General features: G+C 26.0%; 1 protein-coding gene across 2 annotated transcripts in view; it reads left to right on the top strand.

Moving 5' to 3' along the window:
- LOC105253094 (cytochrome P450 4C1-like) overlaps positions 1-20,716 on the top strand; it is a 30,336-nt gene extending 9,620 nt beyond the window's left edge. The window contains exons 4-9 of one of the 2 annotated variants that reach the window (XM_025412097.1): positions 18,329-18,430; positions 18,670-18,776; positions 18,899-18,967; positions 19,176-19,344; positions 19,525-19,704; positions 19,769-20,711. In XM_025412097.1, coding sequence (XP_025267882.1) covers positions 18,329-18,430; positions 18,670-18,776; positions 18,899-18,967; positions 19,176-19,344; positions 19,525-19,704; positions 19,769-19,956 — 815 coding nt within the window. In that variant the 3' untranslated portion in view covers positions 19,957-20,711. Of the gene's footprint in view, positions 1-18,328; positions 18,431-18,669; positions 18,777-18,898; positions 18,968-19,175; positions 19,345-19,524; positions 19,705-19,768 lie in introns of both variants that reach the window. The other variant, XM_025412098.1, reaches the window with a different exon arrangement.
- The last annotated feature ends 2,509 nt before the right edge of the window (positions 20,717-23,225 follow it).

Genomic DNA, 23,225 nt, shown 5'->3' with positions numbered 1-23,225 from the left:
CTGTTGTGGTAACTGTTATGTCCACGATTAAGTAACGTTTAGATGGAAATGTCAACAACATTATGCTTGTATATAATACATAATAAATATATAAAATTTAAACGTAATAGATCCAAAATTAAAACGTAATAGATATATAAAATTTATATGTGAAATTACGTAACTGTAACAGAACACTGTTCTGTAACATTTACAGAATAGATATGGTAACCGATAAAACGTAATAAATACATAAAATTTATATATAAAATTACGTCACTGTAACAGAACATAGTAAACACTGTTCTGTAACATTTACAGAACAGATAGGTAACCATTATGTCAACTTTTAAGTGATGTTTACGTGGAAATGTCAGCAACATTATGCCTGTATATAATATGTAATAGATGCATAAAATTTAGATATAAAATTACGTAATTATGATAGAATTTAGTACACACTGTTCTGTAATATTTATATACTATTTGCAGCACAGATATTATCTATTCTGGTAACCATTACGTAATTTACAGGTAACATTTAGGTCTAAATGTTAGGTATTATAAACAGCAACATTATGCTGTATATAATATGTAACAAAATGACAATTACCTAAAATTTAGATATGAAATTACATAACCATAAGACTAGTCTTTCTTTAGTCTAATCATCGATAAATATATATTAATAATACATATTTATCAATGATTAAAATGAAGAAACTATTTTGTTATAATTACATATAACTTTATGTCTAAATTTAATTATTACATCATTTTTGTTACATATTATGTACACTTAATGTTGCTGTATATATTATATATGCATTTTGACCTAAACATACCTATAATCTATATCTATATACATATATTAGTCATTTTTTAAGACTTAATAGTTTCATCAACTTTCAGTAAATATAAAGTAATTTTAACAGCGCAAAATTATTGATTGGATAAAATTACTAATAGTTGTTTTTTTTACTAAAATTAAGAGAATTAACTAATATTATTTAAAATTTAAAAACTTATATTTAAAAAATCGTGTATATAAAAACATGTACATATATATATATATATATATATATATATATACATATATATATATATATATATATACATATATATATATATATATATATATATATATAAAACAATAAAAATTTGGTTTTTTGAACAACTCTTTATTTTTACACATAAATTGTTAAATAAATGAATCGTTTAACAAATGTTGTTAATATTTATAAAACTATTTTTTGTTTCAAATTACAATTATAATAATAATTTAAATTATATTAGTGGTTTTAGATATTTTTTTTATCAGAAAACTAACTATACTAATAGCTGATAATAATTTCAAACTTAAATAACAAATTGCACTTATATTGTATTAATATACTTTGCATAATTAGAATTAAAATTAAAAGGATTCAAATTTAAATTTACGTATTTTTGCAAAAAAATGGTCGTAAAGCTATTTAAAAAATTTTAAAGTATAATAAAATCTCAGTTATTTAATGCTCTAACAGAGATTTCCCTATATAAATACACTACTCAAAATGGAAATGCAACTCGATTTTCATTTGAAAAAAGCAATAAAATAATTATACTTTTTGTAATTAAAAAAATTGTTAGATGAAGTATTAAATGTATCAAAATAATGCACACATACTTTAATTCTGCTACTTTTCTTAAAAGAAATTTAACTCAGATAATAACGTTGAGAACTTAAAATGAAAAGAATGCAGACTATGATTTTAGATTTTAGAATATAAAAACTTAAGTATTTAGCACTAAATCTACCGATAATCTAACTTAATATTTGTACCAAATATAAATACAGAAATTTTTATACTCTGATAACATTTTGATCGATCATTTAACCCGTCGCAGTAGGTTTAGTGTTAAAATCATTTAATATAAAAGAAAACATTAGTAAAAACAATATTTCTTATGTTAATTAAGACTCTAACCAACAAAAAAAGATAATAAGCCAAAAGCTTATAGATTAACAAGAAAAAAGATCATAATGAAAAAATGATAAGCTTTTGAGATGTTTAAATAACTTGCGGATTTGTTTCTTCGGAATGTTTTTGTTGTCTGCTAAGTCTCTGACCACCTTGGCGAAACCATTCTTTTGTGGTGTCTTCAAACTCTTTGTTTGTAAATTGATGTTGAGTCAAAATTGTTGCTGAATTATTAAAGAAATTTTACATTAAATTAAATTTCATATTTTATAAATTTATTTATAGATATAAAAATATATTTTACCTTGTATTCCCGTTAATATAGATTTTAAACTACTTATTTTAAAATGATTACGTAATCCTTTCCAAGATGATTCTTTGGCAACTTCATTAGAAAATAATGTTCGATATATACGAATTAAATTTTCTTTAGCGGACCCTCCGCCTATGCGAGATATACATATACAGCATCTTTAGAAATAAAACATATAATATAATTTCCATTGTTCTATTTAGATAAAATTTGCATTTAAATAACTTAATTAAACTTACAAATTTGTTGTATTCATCCGCATTTTCTGATAAACTTTTTTCAAAAGCTATTACGTCATTTATACTCTTAAACGGAAAAGAACTTTGTATATTATTTGATGTATCCATGGCAAATGTTTTAGACTTATATTGGTTATGTTGTGTTTCTATGTTTTTTAAACGAGCATCTAGAGCTTTTATGTCTAATGAAATTGTAGTTATAACTGTATATATATTTTTTAAATTGTCTAAAAAATTAATAATATTAAGTAAACAATGCCAAAAAAAGATATTAATAAGAATATAAGACAAAAAATAAATACAAAACCTTGTATTTTATCTGACATTTCTGACACTAACGTATGTACATCCTGTATATCTGGAAATATCAAAGATGTATTAGATTACTCACACAATAAACAATAACTATAATTTAAAAAAAAACGTTTTATTATAGAAATAATAAAAATGGAATAAAAAAATTAAAATAAAAATTACTTTTGTGAGGTACTAGAGTTCCATCAAGAATCTCCATATCAATATTATTAATAATTGTTGAATCCAAAATATTTGAAATTGATTGAATATTTTTGACTGATTGTGAGACATTTGTATCTTTAAGATTTGGTGGATTTGGTATAACTGAACGTGAGTCATCAGAATCAAATTCAGACTCATTATCAGAAACAGTATTTAGTGACCGTTTTGTGCATGACTTTTTTGTTTGATTTGTGCATGACTTTTTTGTTTGATTTGTATTACTTTCATCGCTTGAAGAATAATTCGTTGCTCTCTGTCTAGCCTCATCTAATGAATCTTGATTGGGACAAAATCATAATTTATAAGTTACATTATTTTTTTTAAATATTAAAAATTATATAAATTATATAAATTCTGAAGTAAAATATAAATTACTATAATATCCATGAAATTTAATAGGATAAAGTGTCCATTTAGGATCATTAGTAACAGGTGGAGTTTGTTTCACAATAAAGATGTTTATATTTTTTACCGATGGCCACCAGCATTCTCTTAAATTGGAGGAAAGCCATAAAGATGGAACTTCTGATACAATCTCTTCTTCATTATTCCCATTTCGCTTAGAAAAGTTACGACAGCAAAATTTTTTACTATTATTAATAATCCTTAAAAAAGTAAAGATTGTTAAATAATTTAATATTGTTTTCAATTATATATTTTATCAATATGAGTTACTCACCATAAACATATTTCTTGTTGGTGCAGTAAAGGCAATACCACAGCTTCTTCGTCAGATAAAGGCAATTTTACACATTTTGATTTAATATCAGACAATGGAACAGTAATTAATTCGTACTGTAACTCGTTAATTTTTTTAATTCCGATATTTAAAGAATTGCATGGAATATGAAAAAATGATTTAATGAATTTAATATTTGAATACTTTTTACCAATAATATAAATCTGTTTATTTTTAAAATAAATTTTCTTAAGTGAAATCGTCGTACCATCTAACAAAAGACAACAATTATCAGCAATTCTTGTACTTAGATAGAAACCTTTACATTGAACTGATTTTATTATTTTTCTGCCATTTATAATATGTACTTTTGGTATTGTATAATTCTTTTCTACATTTGTTATATTTAAATTATCTTCTTCTTTACAACGATTGACTAATTGTTTTAATGGCCGACTCGAAGATCTAATCTTTGATTTAATTTTTTGCATGTAATTTTCGAACTTAAACGCGCTAAATTTATCTAACACTCCCCATAACTTTACATAATAACACAAATGAATTAAATTATGAACGTTATATGATATATATTGACGACCATATAAAGTGCCGTAATTTTCAACAAAATATAATAGTAAACTGTGTGCATAATCAAGCATTTGTACGCAATATTCTTTGCTACATAAAATTCGAATTGCTATGCTCAGACTCAAAAAATGAATATATTTATCACGTGATAATTTTTTTAAAAAAGATTACTGGCCCAGTATATAATAATAATTGTCTTAATTCGGTGGCTTTAAAGCGATCAACCTCATCTAATTTCCTTGGCTTTCTAGCAAACTCCTTAGGTAGGAATAATGTCATAGCTAATAAAGAAGTTGAAGTAAGAGTTATCTGAGTTGCAACCATACGAACATTATGTTTACCTTTAATCCAAAATTGCATCAATTTTTGCATTACTCCTAATAGTACGAGATGCATATAGTCTAAAGGAAATTGAGTAATCATTCCGATGTTTAAATCTTCAAGATTTGAAATGATTTTATGATGTTCTTCTTGTTTTCTTAATTTAAAAGATTCATCTGATCTTAACATTGCATTAATTTCTGGGTACGTTACTCGATTTTCTATGTAATCTCCCTCTTGAATATAATTACCGCATCCAAAATATGCATTATGTCCTTTAGTTCCTTTGATAAACGATTTTGCAGGAGCATCGCAGATAAATACGTTCAATTTCACAGTTATTTTTTTGCCATATTCTACAATGCCAGTTTGGAAAACTTCAAGACAATCATCCTTGAAATATTTCAAAAAAGTATTGCAACATTTTGGCTTTTCAAAATCATGATAAACACCAATTATAAACGGTTCGGTATAAAAATCTGCAACTATACTACCTAAAATAGGCCACAATTGACTCCCAGAAGATTTTGTTAAAGGAAGACCATCTATATTCACATTAATATTTATCTGAGATGGTAAATTATTTCGACAATAATGCTTACGAATAGACTTTTTTAAACTATCACCTAAACCTGCATGATAATATTTTCCTGGTGTCATTTCAATAATGTCTACTTGTTTGGGAGTTTGAAACAGAGTTCGAGCGTCAATAGGAAGATCATGGCCGTATTTTACTAGAATTTTCAGTAAGCTACTAATAGCAGAATGACTGACATGATTTTCAATGCCCCATAATCGGATGTCGTCAATAAGTTCTGTTTTAAAAAAATCTGTTTTAAAAAATGTATCACTTGAAATACTTGACTGAAAATTATTTTTATCAATACTTATTCCCGAATGTTCAGAAATTAAATCATCATTATTTTCTGTACACTTATCAGTGTTCATTACATTGAAATGATCGAAATCAATTTCTTTTAGTACATTTTGTTGCTGACAATGATGAAATTGTTCGATGTTACCTGGCTCATTCGAACCACTTATGATATTATTTTGAACTTCCAAATTTGAGTTAATAGTTATTTTGCAAATATTACGAAATTTTTTTAAGAAAATACGTCGTCGCTGCCTTGGCGTTAAAGAAATAATGTCTAATCTTAAATTTGATTTGGACATAATATATAATTTTATAAAGCAATAGGAAATAGCTAAATTGCGATTATGTATATGAATATAAGTTTGGGTTTGCCTTATATTATTGTTTATGTTATATTCTCTTTTATCACTGAAACAATATATAGGAAGATTATATGGAGAATTAAAAATATTTTATTAAAAAACGTTTTTAAGACATTTGCAGTTTTTTTCGAAACAAATTCAATTAATTAAAATATAATTTATGTAATATTTAAAGGACGCTAATAGAAAATTTTAGAAAAAATATATATTAATTAAATAATAATCTATATATTAATTAAATAGTATTTCAATTGTGAAGTTATAGGTCTTAAAAAATTGTTAATATGTGTAACATGCTTATACAATCATTTTAATTTATAAATTTACTATTTATAATAACATGCAACATAACAAAAAAATTATTCATGTTTAATTAATTACAATACTGAAAGTCATTTAAAAAATTTAACAATTTTAATAATTTTTTTCTATATTTTTTAAATGCCTTTTAATATTGTAATTAATTAAAGATGACTTTTTTGTTACGTTGCATATAATTATAAACATTAAATTTATAAATTAAAGTAATTGTATAAGTATATTGCACATAATATTAACAATTTTTCAAAACCTATAACTTCATTATGCAATGAATTGCAATGGTTAATGCTATCATGTTTAAATATTTTACTTGAATACAAATCGGTTCACAATCAAATACCAAATTGAAAAATTGAAACTCATAATAATATTGTTTATTAATTATAAGATTGTATTTTATTTGCAAAATTGGGCTTTACTATGAAAAAAATTCAATAATAAATGTTCAAAATATATGAAATATTCGAAAAAAATATTATATCTACATTTTTTATGCAGTGATATTTTGCTCAACAATATAAGCTATATATATTTCATAATTATCATTAAGATTACCATTATGATCATTATAAAAAAATTGTAGACCGGAATTTAGTATGCAATGCAATACAAAATAAAATAAAAAATCTATAATTATTAAAAGATGATGTAAAACTTTACATTCGAAATTTTTAAACTTCTGATTCAAAAAGTAGTGCAAATAAGAGATTTCTTGTTTTTCTCATTATATGACCGGGTAACAAATATTGTAAAAAAACATGGGAAAAATAATGTTGCATAAAATAAATCGTACTTACTATAAAAATGCCAAAATATAAAAATAATGAGGGTGTTTCTTTCGCGGGCCGCCAGCACGAGATCCTTTATCCTTTGTTAGGCGCACGCGGTTTTCACGTGATATGCGATAAGTATATCTTTTGTTCTGCACAAGAGGAATTCAATCTTTAGTATAGATTTTTCACCACAAGACAATGATTATCATTTGTTAGCATTCATTATTAAGTTAATTTTTATTTCATACTTACTAATATCTCGATATTGTCCACTGTCAACACAATTTTTGAGCACGCACGACTACCGCGTTTTCGTAGATTCGGCCATATTGAAAAAGATAAAGGATAAACGATAAAGTCTAGCGCGGAAGCACGAGATACTTTTTGCGATGATGGCGCACTTATATGTACTTACATGGCGTACTTATTATGGCCAATCACAGACTTATCCCGTAATGGCATGTTCACATAACTTATATAGATGCATAATGTAGAGAAAAATTATGTCTTGCACGAAGAACATAATTAAGTAATTTCAGTAAATGTATATTTAATTAATAATTATATAATATTCAATGTTATAAATGAACAAAATAAAACTATGACGTATCAGTTATAACGTAATGTCTATAACGTAATGAATCTATAATTGTTACATAGAATTGTTATGTAATTCTGTCGTTACTCTATTATGTAACATTTATGCAATTTGGTGAACGTAAATGTGTATACTCTAAATGTTTCATAAATACTACGTAACTCTAACGACATAGTTGTAATGTTATGTTAAATAATACGTAACATTTATGTATTTTGGTAAACGTAAATGTGTATACTCTAAAAGTTTCATAAATACTACGTAACTCTAACGACATAGTTGTAATGTTATGTTAAATACGTAACATTTATGTATTTTGGTAAACGTAAATGTGTATACTCTAAAAGTTTCGTAAATGCTACGTAATTCTAACGACATAGTTGTAATGTTATGTTAAATACGTAACATTTATGTATTTTGATGAATGTAGATGTGTATACTCTAAAAACTTCATAAATACTACATAACAGAAAAATAACATGCATATATCATTCAAAAAAAATATCTAGTGCACATTTTTAAACTTTTTTTTTAATATATAATTTTATTTTCTATATTTATAATTCTATATTAAGAAAATATGTATCACATACATTTTTCTCAATGATATTATATATGCATACTATTTTTTCAGAACGCTTAAAAATGTCAACAAAGTACATATTTTTTATGTTTAATACGATATAGAAATTTTGTTATTACTTTTTCCTTACAAGTGCGCGCTTCGTGTGCGTCACATAATGTACATATACATATACATAAGTATATGTTACATTTGCATATACAATATACATATAAAAAATAAAATGTGATACACACACAATAAATGTGTGGCGTACGCGGAGCACGCGTTTTTAGTGTATAATCCTTCTTTAAAAAAGACATGATCGACATATGTTATCTTTTTTAAATTATATATAAATATATCGCAACTATTCTTTCTCAAAATCTTTCATTTTCTTGTTTCTGCATAATTCTCCTTTTTTTACGAATTCTTTTTACAAGATTTAAACAAAATTGTATACATTCACATCAATAAAATACTCTTAATATTACATGTTTAAAATAACGTTACAATTATGTCGTTAAAGTTGCATAGCATTCATGAAATTTTTAAAGTGTACCCATTTACATTCACCAAAATACATAAATGTTACGTATTTAACATAACGTTACAACTATGTCGTTAGAGTTACGTAGCATTTACGAAACTTTTAGAGTATACACACTTACGTTCACCAAATTACATACATATTACATAACAAAGTAATGACAAAATTACATAACAATTTTATGTAAGAATTATAGATTTATTATGTTATTGACATAACTGATAGGTTATAGTTTCATTTTAATGATCTGTAATATATACATATAGAACATTATGTAATTGTTACGGAAATGAGTCCAGCGTGTTTACTGGGTTAGTTCCGAAACTTCTACTAGACTGTATGATTAAATATTGAATAATAGAGAAATATGAAACAAAAATGAGTTCGGAAGGATTAGGATTTGAAAAGAGGTTGAGAGTGAATGAAGAATTATTCGTGAATCGCCTTGCGGAGATTCTCAACGAACAAGGAAATGTTCGTAAATCGCCTTGCGGAGATTCGCAACGAACAAGGAAATGTTCGTGAATCGCCTTGCGGAGATTCGCAACGAACAGGTAAATTATTCGCGAACCGCCATGCGGAGATTCTAGGCGAATTAGAAAGAACTAGGAATAAGACTGGAGAAGAGGTAAGACAAGGATTGATAGTAATTAATAAAAATTTAATGATTATTAATTGTTTAAAATTATTAGTCAGACATAGACTTTTAAATTATGAGATAGTAAGATATGGGAAAGGGAGAAAATAAAAATTATTCAAATTTACTCACAACTCGTTGGGATCATAAAAATAAGTGCGTTGATAAAATTGCAATGGCTGAAGTCAGAGGTTTATAACATGAAGAGCCGAGTAATGGAGATGCTCATCAGAAATTTCACATGATGCACAATTAAATGTTAACAAAATCATTTTCACTGTGGTATAAAACAAATTAATAACTTAATTGCATAATACAAGAAAAGGATCCCCGAGGCTATATAATTTTAAAATTGAATGGCTGAATCTTGACTGGAGCTGTCAACTGTACTGCTTATAGTGCTAGTTAGTACTTCTTAGTGAACGCTTAGTGAACTAACTAGCAAGTGAACTAATGAACTAAAGAACTAATGAACTAATGAACTAGAGAACAAGTGAGAGCTCGCGCCTTGCGCTTGCATTTTTTAAAGTAGTTGCTCCTCCTCCTTACTGGATGGTGGGAATCTTTGAAAATCGAATCAAATGATTTCTATTACTCCCTCCTTAGGGCCAAGGAGTTAGATTTTCAGTAAGAGAGGAGTGTCTTAAGGTTTTAATTGGTTAAGCCCTTTTGCGCGAGATTTAGCTCCATCCAGTAGAGAGTGGGAGCGAGGAGCTAATTATCGCTTGACGATTGAGAATGGCCTGTCGAACGAACGCACGTGCAATATTAATTTATGTTTACCTCTGGTCAATTTCTCGAGGACCACAGGCTCTTTGTTTAAAATCTCTAAAATAAACCAAGTTATAACCATGGATACGAATGGTTCGAATTTCATATACTTCCGAGTCTCATAATTCAAAAATTTGTTTAGATTTTCCTTAGCGCTATCTCGACTGGCCACTCTCAGTGTTTAGACTTACTATTTATTTACGCGAATTAGATTCCGTTTCAAATTCGAGCCTATCTTTGATTACTTTTAAGATAGCGTTTCGATGAAAGAAAAGAATCGTGAAGTCCACCGGATGTAACAAAAACAATGCCTACGAAGCAAACTAGCTAAAGAAAAGCAATATAAAATTTCCACGGGTGTTGGAGAAGCTATAGGGGATGTAGAAATAGATCATTTAATAGAAATTATAAACCCGCATTTAATTATGGAAATTCCATCTATTAATGATTCCGACAATCTTACCCAAACTGACCAAACTGACGAACGTAAAAGATTATTGTATATTATTATTATTTATCTTTATGATTATTATAATTATTATTAATATTATTATTATTATCATTATATATTATTATTTTTCTTATTGTTATATTTATTATTTATTTATTATTCTATAGATTATTATTTATTAATAATTTATGTTTATTAATCATTATTTTATTACCGTTAATGAATCAATTACTTTATCCGATAATATATAAACGATACTCTACCAATTTTGATTAAAGAGCCTGAAAATGAAGGTACTACAATTAAATTATTTAATATCAATAAATATTAGAGATTTTATATTAATAAATTTTAAATATTCTTATAAGAATATTTTATTATTGATTATATATATATATATATATATATATATATAATATATTAAATTAAATAAAATATGTCTCAATTAATGCTTAATTGAGCCATATCTTCTTCAGGACGTGGTATGGGATCTATTGATATTGGCAAATCAAGAGGAATATTATTATCAATTATTAAAGCGTCTTTAATTATGAGAGCGATATTATGTAAAACCGCGGAAGCAACTATTATGTTGCATACTGTTTCCAATTTGTTTCCCATTCCTCGATTTAAACATGGAAATTCTTTCCCAAATTCCAAACATGCACTCTACAGCATTGCGAGCTTCAACAAATCCAAAAAAAATAAGTGTCAAATCAAAACTTATATACTTCAACTAACGCGTTTATTGTTTCATACACAACAATTTATATTCTTCTTAAAAAAATTTAATAATTTTAAATTTCAAGAATATTATAGTCTTATTTTAATATTGTAATTGTCACCTCAAGAATATGTAATTATTTGATTGTACTTTAAGAAAATTGTAATCTTTGATTTAAAAATGTTATTTATTATCATCTAACATTATTTCTTTTCCATTCAAGAAAATTAAATCTTAAATCATAAGAATATATTTTTCTCGATTAAACTATATAAAATGGCTTTATTCAAGTAAACAATTATTCAAGAATTATATTTTTCTTTAATTAACGCAATATAATCTCATTTCAAGATTTTCATGATAAAACTAAATATATTTTCAAAACAAGAATGTTCTTTTTTTCTGTGCATGACCGTGATTATATCGTGTTTCTGGAGCATTTCTGTCCGAGGATTCAATATGGAGGTACAAAGATATGGAAGGCTGAGCTATCCATTATCACCAAGTAGTGCACCTTCTAATTCTCGTAATAATTAATAGCAAATTACATATTTTTTCTCCGAAACAATTATGTGTTTTCTTTACACCAATCGATTCTTCTCATTATTTTGCGCATAAATGTATTAAAGTAAGATAATCGAAAAATGAATATTTTATGGTTTATGTAAAATTAAATAATTATTTCAAGCCTCATAATTCGCAAAATACTCAATGAAAAATACCTTATTATGGTGTTTTGGAAAGCTCTTGAGGCAAGCTACGAATATGTAAGCTAAGAATATGTAAAGAATATGTAAAAGTATATAAAGTGCTCCATTTAAAAAGTTGGATGTGATCTTCACGTGACCTTCAGGTAATTCTTCAAGGTCAAATTAATAGCACCATCTTATGTCCTCCTTCAAGCCATACAACTTATGTCTGAAACATTTTTCGATTCAATGCAGTGTTTCTGAGATATTCGCGTGTATTGATTAAAATGGTCTACCCTGTACAAACAGCATTAAAATTTTTTTAATACAGAAATATCTTGTTTTTTTTTTCAAAAATCAGTTTAGCTAACTTGGAAGGATGCTGTAACATAGATCGAAGGCAATAAAAGAAGCTGTTCAGTGATGTTGGAAGACCTTTTCTTGATGATTTAGAGGAAACTCTTCAATTCGAGGGAGAATATAATACATTACAGATTTTTTTCAAAATCTGTATCTTTTCACAAATTCCTCTTCAAACCACCATTCAAAAAAATTTCGTGCATCTCTAATATAACGTTTTGGTAAATGTTCGCATAATTCCTCATATATATCATATTGATCATAATTTTCATAAATATTATATTGTTCATAATTTTCAATCCAATTCATTTTAATTAACCTGTACATTGTCAAAAAATTTTGTAATAAATATATTTTCAGTATTAAGTATAATACTTTTTTATTATGAAGTAAAATTATTATTCATATTACTTATATTAATAATATATTAATTAATTATTTCATATTATTCATATTATATTAATTATATTACATATTACTTATTATTTATATTATTATTTATTACCTTTTTGTTATTAAGTAGACGTATATATTGTTACGCGCGCGCCCGAGTCGTCACGGCCCTGCCGTTGTCCGGATCCCGTCGGCAAGAAGATTATTTACAAACAACGACTGTCAGCTGAGTTCGGTTCCAGCTGTCTGGCTGCGCGGACGCGAATTTGCATCGAGCCGCTAATTTTGTGTTGAATCGTTCTGTGTTACTGTTTCTGTTGCCCTGTGATGAGTATTAAAGCTCTTAGTTACTTTTAAAAGTGTCTATTTATTTCGCGCGACTCGCGAGCGGCCGATCTTTTCGTGCGCGGCTTCGATATTTATCGAAGTCCTCGCCGCGGGCGTAACAATATTATTAAATTGCAAAACATAAACATACTTCTATACATATATCATTTGATGATTAATCTGTAAATTATTCTATTAAATCTGTCACATTTTCCTCAAGTCATCTTCGAACTTGATTGATACGCAATTTTTTTCGACTCAAATCTTAGCTGATACGAAATTCAAAGATTATTAATATGTAAATGTGTGATTTTTTCTCAAGCTGCGATTATTGAAATGCATTCAACACAGCTCAAGCTACATATCAAGACAAACTTCCTCTGAGTATTTCTATTGAATCGAGATTATAAATGAATGCCACATTGATTCTTAAGATTCATTTATTAAACCGTACACATATCAAAATTAGTTTTAGATGAATGTCTCAGCAGAATCGTGATTATAAATACGGGCCTAAATAATAATCTATATTTGTCATCTAATATTTATGAGTCATTACAAAGAAAACACGCAAAAGTAATAACAATGAATCAAAACCGATCCCTTTAACAAATAATTATCTGAAGATAAAAAAATATCGGATGGGAAACAGACAAATATATCTATGATAGAACAATATAGATCTCCCTTTAAATAGAAAGAGTAACAATCTAAAGCTTATCAGAGAGGAGAACAAGAAATTGATGGCGAATTTAGCCGATCCAAACCGACAAATCTAACAATAGCCGGATAAATCTTACACAAATTCGAAACCTTAGTAAAAAACTGGCGATAAATAGACATCTTTTGACCGTTTTAGACAAACAAATTTTTTATATCTAAAACGTAATAGAGGGAGAAGAAATGAGGGAACGAAAAAATAAATCGAATCGAATTTTACAAGCTGTTGACTTTTAATGGAATCCTCCTTCTCCTCCTCCTCTTCTACACACACACACGCATACAATTAAAATTTTGTTATTTCTATCGCGCTAAAGTTATAATCCATTTTCTTTATTATTATTTATCTGTCTGTAACATATTTGAATAAAGATAACATTAAAAACAAAATCCAATCAGAACATTCGTGTATTCATTTTTATATAATATAAATAATTAAAATATAAAAGTAGAGGCTCCAAACTAATAATTTATAATAGAAAAATTAATAATAAAACAGGACCAATTTGAGCCTGAACGCAATAAACGGTGTGTAATGTTAAATTGTATTTATTATCGAGTTACGTGTAATTAACTTGACCATATGTTTCGATCCTTTTGTGGATTTTTTTACTGGTACAATATAAGAAAGACAATAAATAAATCGTTACAGATTAAATGATTGAGCGATACACATAAATTTAAGGTGATGAGAGCCGTAGATAATAATAAAAAATTATAATCAAATATGATCAAACTATGAATCCAAAAAAAAAACGGACGATAGAAATGATATGTTATGAGAAATTGATGTAATAGTATTTATGTAAGATATTTTATGAAAATAATGTCATAAAAATAATAATTAATCCGTGAAAATTTTAATATAATTATATTTTCTGTAACTATACAGTTATAGCAAAGTGTACAACATATTTTCGACATTTTAAAAATATTTACTTGTTTTATAATAGAAATTTTTCTAAAAAATTATATTATAAGAAAATAGTATTGTTCCTACGGTTATTTAATATAATAATATAAAAACAATACGCCTTGATAGACAATATACACTTTGATATTCCCTATGAAAATTTTACATAGAGCAACTTTGTGTCTTGATATAAACGGATTCTGATGGCCTAATCTTATCTGGAATTGTTTATCGTAGGCAATACATCGTATATAAGTATGTAAGAAAATTATGTCGATTGAAAATAAATACATTTATATACATTATATAACTTTATTCGTTTGTAACATGTTTTCAGTTGTAATATATTCAAAAGGATTCAAATGATTAGTATTATGCACAAAAAAGCAGACTTGCGACATAAAGATATACTTCTTTAATATTTATGTCTCTCGCATAACAATTTTTTTGAACATTTTTTTATGAACAGAATCTTATTTACGGATTTTTTTATGAATCTTATTCTCACATTGCTTTCAATGTCAGTCATTATTATACAACGTAGTCGACTGATTAGATTAGAATGATATATGTAAATGCAAAACTTGCTATTATATAGCTTTCGAGAGACATCGCGGATAACCTTAGTCATGACAAATTGTGAAGGTGATGATCTTGAGTAATATTCAAAAGTTTTAAGCGCGCTGTTTATTTAAAAGTTATGAACAAAAAAAGTTTTATAAATAGAACATTTTGTTTCTGATACGATGTATATACTGGGTTAAAAAAATCTGGACACAGTCGAATGTCATGATAAGGAAGAGTTTTACTAGAAAGTGTTTCAGACAAAAGTTGTATAACTTTGAGGGGGACATAATACGGTGCCATTGGTTTGACTTTGAAGAGTTATTTGAAGGTCACATAAAGGTCATATTCAATTTCTTAAACTCAACCTACTCTTTCCTATTACCTATTCATGTAGCTCATCTCAAGAGCTGTCCAAAACATTATAATTAAGTAAGTTTTTATTAAGTACTTTCCGAGTTATGAGATATAAAACCATTTCTTAATTTTATATAAATCATAAAATATCTTGTAAAATATTCATTTCTCTAAAATATTCATTTTATAATAATATTTTCATGTACAAAATAATAAGAGGAATCAAATGATGTAAAAAAACACAGTTGTTTTGAAGAAAAAATATGTAATTGTTAACAACGAATTATTTTATTTCGCGTATTTTCATTTTCTTCGTGTGTGCAATAATACTTGTAGATCGGAATATAGGCAAAAGAAGTTGTCGGCAAAATATTGTGCGCAAATGAAGCAGTTGGCAAACGAGATCCCCACCCATTAAGAATAATATCTGATTATTATTACGATCTTGAATTGAAGAACGGTTATAAATATGAGCGTCACATTTATCTTATTAGTTCGCGTAAATTTATTGCATTGAATTATGTATTTCTATAACGCAATTTGTGATTTCATTTTAATGATTTGAGTTGTGTTTCGATCGTCGCATCTTATAATCTATCAGGTAATCTTTATAATATTTGTACAAAATAAAATTTTATAACATCTTTTTGCAAAATTTCAGTGTTTAATATTGATTAATTAGCGAAAACGTGGTTTTAACAGAAATTATTTCAAATATCATGAGTCCTTAGTTTTGTCTGATATTGCAAAAATTTTATTAATTAATATTATNGGGAAAAAAATAAAAAAAAAAAAGAGAGAGATTCCTATTTGGATGGAAAATGGAGGAACCAGAATTCTTGTAGGAATTACGAGATGAATCTGATTAATTTCTTCCTGTTAAATTTATCAAATTTTCTTGTTAATAATACTAAACTCGCCAACACAAATTCGTCTCAAATTTTTTCCGTCTCAAAAGTCTGTTTTAATATTCTGAATTCTAACAAGATTATTGGATAAATTCAATCCAGATTATTGAATAAATGATTTTAAATTCAGTTTGTTAGAAATTAAACTGATAAACGTGATGCAAGAAGAGGATGCAGCTCAAACACAAACAATCAGAGAGCTAGCGTCCTCTTTCTGGTACTACTGCACGTAAAAGAAAAAAAAAAATACTTTGAATTTAATGTTAATACAATTCTTTATATATATTTTATGGCAAATATTGAATACGAGTTAAGTTAAGAGTGGCTCGCCGTTTAACGGCAAGCAAAGAAATTAATATAACAAGAAATTTTAAACATCCAATCAGAAAATACTAACCTAACCAAATAGTAAAATCTTATAGTAAAATCTATTAAACGTTCTAGTTATAAAAAATCGAGTTTTATCATGATAACTAGAAATTACTTGGATTGGTTTAATCAAAATGTTTTCAATCGTGTACATTCAAATGATTTTTCTCAGTGCGGTTTTTTATACTTAAAGCTATGTATTAAATATTCAGCTATAATAATTTTTGACTGTTATTTATTTCTTATATAATAAATATATTTGTAGAAACTGCCATGGGTGTCTCTTTACGAACTCTCGGCGAATTTCAGCAACAATATCGAAATGCAGTTCACGACATGATCGAATTGGTATTTTATAGGTAATTTATATGAGTGCAGTAAATATACATAATTATATAATATATTTATCACCTTTCAAGATATGATTTTGATATACACAGTAAAAAATAAAATTTTAATTATAATTACATTTTTTTACATGTCCACTCTAAATTTTAAGTTAAAATATCTCATTCGTCGTATGTTACTTCTTGACAAACTAAAAATGTTAAATAATTCACATAATACTTTACATTTATTTTTGTTATTGTGACTTTAAATGTAATATAAAATAACAAATTAATTAAAAATTACATGAAAAAATAGTTACAATAACTCGTAATAATTGTTGTAGGACATTAACGTATGATAGTAATTATTTTAACTTAAATTATTTGTAATAGAAGCATTTGATTTTAGAAAATTTGATTATTTTGTATACTAAAGTTCAGGATTATTTGAATATATATATATACACACATCAAAATTATTTTAATAATATCTTAAAAGTTCTATCATAAATATGTTATACATTAATTATAACAAGATAAACAATTAATAAAGAAAAAAATTAATAAAGAATGTCAATTTGTTTAAACGGGCAAACTGCAATGAAAATGTATTGTTTATTGCTAAATATTTCATTATAAAATAAACAATATTTTGAAATCTTTAAAAGATGGGAAATGTTAGGACATATTGTAAAATTAAGAAAAAAATAAAATGTATAATAAGATCTAAGGAGAAATTATTTTTAATCTAAAAATTATAACTGTAACAAAAGTACAATGTTTTGAAAGTTCCTATCTTTTTCATAACAAATATAATTTAACATTTTTAATCTCTTGTACATGATTATTTAAAGATTACTTTGACATGTTAGAATGGATTTAAATAACATTTTATAAATAAGGCTTTTATAAAATTATATTGTTATTGTAATTATATAGCTTTATTGAATTACTGTTTAGAGCATTCAGGCCTTGGTTTCACAACGATATGATATTCTCATTGTCATCACAAGGAAGAAAGCAAAAGAAAATCCTAAAAATATTGCATGGATTTACGAAAAAAGTAAGTAATATAAAGAACCATAATTTAAATTCTTCAAATATTTACATTTAAAATTACATTACTATTAATATAAAAGAATCACTGTAAAATTTTGTACTGTGTACGTAGATTATTGCGGAAAGAAAACTTTATCACGAACGTACCAATGGTCAATATTTAAAAACCTTGAAAGTGATAAAGAAGCGGCGACAAATGATGAGGTGTTTGGAAGTATGTACGATTAGAGTTCCTAATTTAAATTTGATTGCGCAATTTAATATTATACGTTATACTTATAGTATTTATAGTAAACATAATTACACGTAAAAGTATAACATATATTTGCTGTAAAATTAAATCATTATTTGTAATGGAGTTTGAATTTTAATCAAAAACAAGTTTAAAAACGTGTTTAAAAATTAAATCGCATCGCGCAAAAATGAGTTCGTCCCTAATATGCTTTTTTTTAGTTAAAAAAAAGCGGTTAGCTATGTTGGACCTTTTATTAGCGGCATCTCAAGAATATTCTTTAACTGATTCGGACATCAAAGAGGAAGTTGATACTTTTATGTTGGCAGTACGTATCTGTAATCTTTTTTTATTAATCTTTTTTTGTATACGTTATCTAAGCATATAATATATAACATATAATATATAACATATAACTTATAATATATGATGATATGATGATAATTACAGGGTCATGATACCATAGCGACGGGTATAATGTTTACTTTATTACTATTAGCTGAACATAAAGATATTCAGGTATCTATTTCTAAATATATTGCGATACATTATTTAAATTACAATTTTTAAATGTCAAGTTCTATTTTGTTACAATATATTTTTTCAATATTAGTAAATATGTATATCACTTTATTTTTACATTTTAATTTTTAAGAATTTATTTACATTTATGTAAATAGAAGGTAGAATATCAAGAAATATATTTAAATTATTATGGATAACATAGGAGCGTGTGAAGCTTGAAGTCGATGATGTGATGCAAGAGAATGGAGGGAAACTTAACATGAGATCACTGCAAAATTTATCATATTTAGATAGATGTTTAAAGGAAGCATTACGTTTGTATCCCAGCGTGCCTACACTATCACGATACACTGGAGATGATGTAAAATTACGTAATTGATCACTTTTTTCCTATATATATCTTTGAATATGTTACGTAGCACAGAATACATTATGGAATGTAAAATGATATTAATGTATTAATATTTTAAGAATACATTATGAACATTTCGTTTTTCTCAAAATATCCTTTTTTGTAAATTTTAAAATTAATTTTATAACATGCTTTCCAGAATCATATGTCGTACCCGCTGGATCGATCTTAGTGCTTAATATCTACGCAGTTCACAGAGATTCCAATTTTTGGCCAAATCCGGATGTATTTGATCCGGATAGATTCTTGCCTGAGAAAATAGAGAATCGTCATCCTTATTCTTATCTACCTTTCAGTGCAGGGCCAAGAAATTGCATAGGTAAATTGGTTGCAATTATTGTTTCTCCTTATGTCGATCAATTTCAATAAATTTGATATTGTAGGTCAACGATTTGGTCTCTTGGAGATGAAAGCTATAGTAGCTCCTTTGGTGCATAATTTTTATTTGGAACCCGTTGAGTATTTGAAAAATATTCAGTTCAAAGCGGATATAATTATTCGTCCTACTCATCCAGTTCATGTGAGATTCATCCCAATCACATGCAAACGAAAATCGTTTAAAAAATACTAACGCGGATGCTACATAAGTATAATAAATTGAGTGTACCGCATTGCATTGGAAAAATTGAAGAAAATAGTTAAGGATATTACATGTTTTTTAAAGAAAAAGTGAAAAAAATTATGCGTTTTGTCGAGGAGTATATATATTAACAAAACATTCTTTTGCACAAAATGTTTTGTGAGATGAATTTGATACTTTGTTTTATTATCGTTTTGTTTTCAATGTAATTCTTTCTTAATGGCACGAATTAATTGATTTATTAAATTAATGATATATAAATGCGAATGCAAAATTAGATTTAGAAAACTAACAGTAAGACGCTCCTATGTGGTATACATCATATATCGTTGTATACATACTGCTCAACAAAATTATCGCATGGGTAACTTTATGTCAAAATTTCGGATAAATTCAAATAAGCATAACTCCGTTAAAGATGCGGAAGGGACATTCTTTAATCAAAATAAATAATAATATGAAATACAAAATTATAATTTGAATTTTCATAACCGATATATTTATTTATTAAACATCTTAGTATGATGAAAAGAATGGATATATTCTGATTTAGTAAGAACAAGCTTGGGATGAAATGTACAAATATACAAATCTCTTACTAATGATGAAATAGTAAAAGTTATTCGCAAGATTCTGCTATGATTACACGTATAATTAACACATAAAATTTAATAGATAAATATTAATAAACTAATAGATCGTGGAAAAATGCAAAACAATGATTATCTTAATTATTTTCATATTATTATTATTAAGAAACATGCAAGAGATAGAAAAAATGTTGGATTACATATTAAAGAATTTAATGAATGTGAATAATAGTATTTTTCTTCGTAAAAGTATATTCTCTCTTTAACATGTCATTTAAAAGTTTGTTACACACACACACACACACATACACATACATATATATATATATGAGAATCGAACCTGAGTCTTTCTTGTTCCGAGCAATTTAATTGGCTTTATTTCTTATTCTTTATTCTTTATATTTCTTATTCTTCATATTCTTTATTTTTTCTATTTTTATTCTTTATATCTTTATTCTCTATATTCTTAATTCTTGATTATTTATTCTTAATTATTCCTTATTCTTTATATTTCTTATTCTTTATACTCTTTATTTTTTATTCTTTATATTCCTTATTCTTAATATTCTTTATTCTCATATTCTATTTTCTTTATTTTTAATAAATGCATTTCCAAGAGTGATTACAGTTTACAGACAAAAAAGCAATAAAACATACTTCATTAACACTGTAGCAACTAATGTCGTTGATTTTATTAGAAATAATTCGAAGCGATAAATTACTAAATAATTTATCTCCTAATACGAGTCTCTCTTTCTCTATTTCTCTCCTATTTATTGATGTAGCGAATTGATGAAGCGTTAGAAGATTTGATATGATTGAAAATTGATAAAGAAATATAAAATATTTTTCCTTATGTATTATTTATATTGATATTCCTATCTGGATTTTGAAATAGATTCGTTTTAAACGGAAACAATCCTTATTTCAAATCAATACTTTCAATCATAAAATTTTACTGACTTTTGAATAATTTCATAATCATTTTTACATTATCAGATAAATATGTAAATAAAATGCGAATGAATATGTCATTTAGGCCCGTATTTCGAATCTCGTCGTTTCTCGAATCTCGACTCAAGAACTTATCAGATGAGAGACTCAGATTGGAGTTTCGATAAGAGATTATATGATTATTATATATTATTATTAGTTATCTTTATGATTATTATAATTATTATTAGTATTATTATTATTATCATTATATATTATCATTTTTCTTATTGTTATATTTATTATTTATTTATTATTATATAGATTATTATTTATTAATAATTTATGTTTATTAATCATTATTTTATTACCGTTAATGAATCAATTACTTTATCCGATAATACATAAACGATACTCTGCCAATTTTGATTAAAGAGCCTGAAAATGAAGGTACTACAATTAAATTATTTAATATCAATAAATATTAGAGATTTTATATTAATGAATTTTAAATATTTTTATAATAATATTTTATTATTGATTACATATATATATATATATATATATATATATATATAATATGTTAAATTAAATAAAATATGTCTCAATTAATGCTTAATTGAGCCATATCTTCTCCAGGACGTGGTATTGGATCTATTGATATGGGCAAATCAAGAGGAATATTATTATCAATTATTAAAGCGTCTTTAATTATGAGAGCGATATTATGTAAAACCGCGCAAGCAACTATTATGTTGCAAACTGGTTCCAATTTGTTTCCCATTCCTTGATTTAAATATGGAAATCTTCTTTTCCAAATTCCAAACATGCGCTCTACAACATTGCGAGCTTCAACACACCAAAAAAAATATGTGTCAAATCAAAACTTATATACTTCAACTCACGAGTTCATTGTTTCATACACAACAATTTATATTCTTCTTAGAAGAATTTAATAATTTTAAATTTCAGCAATATTATAGTCTTATTTTAATATTGTAATAGTCACCTCAAGAATATGTAATTATTTGATTGTACTTTAAGAAAATTGTAATCTTTGATTTAAAAATGTTATTTATTATCATCTAACATTATTTCTTTTCCATTCAAGAAAATTAAATCTTAAATCATAAGAATATATTTTTCTCGATTAAACTATATAAAATGGCTTTATTCAAGTAAACAATTATTCAAGAATTATATTTTTCTTTAATTAACGCAATATAATCTCATTTCAAGATTTTCATGATAAAACTAAATATATTTTCAAAACAAGAATGTTCTTTTTTTCTGTGCATGAGCGTGATTATATCGTGTTTCTGGAGCATTTCTGTCCGAGGATTCAATATGGAGGTACAAAGATATGGAAAGCTGAGCTATCCATTATCACCAAGTAGTGCACCTTCTAATTCTCGTAATAATTAATAGCAAATTACATATTTTTTCTCCGAAACAATTATGTGTTTTCTTTACACCAATCGATTCCTTTTATTATTTTGTGCATAAATGTATTAAGGTAAGATAATCGAAAAATGAATATTTTACGGTTTATGTAAAATTAAAAAATTATTTCAAGTCTCATAATTCGAAAAATACTTAATGAAAAATACCTTATGGTGTTTTGAAAAGCTCTTGAGACAAGCTACAAGAATATGTAAAAGTATATAGGGTGTCCCATTTAAAAAGTTGGATGTGATCTTCACGTGACCTTCAGGTAACTCTTCAAAGTCAAATTAG

Source organism: Camponotus floridanus, unplaced genomic scaffold (assembly GCF_003227725.1).
Source record: "Camponotus floridanus strain SB8 unplaced genomic scaffold, Cflo_v7.5 scaffold475, whole genome shotgun sequence".
Lineage (NCBI taxonomy): Eukaryota > Metazoa > Arthropoda > Insecta > Hymenoptera > Formicidae > Camponotus > Camponotus floridanus.
This window is presented reverse-complemented; position numbering and strand designations above follow the sequence as displayed.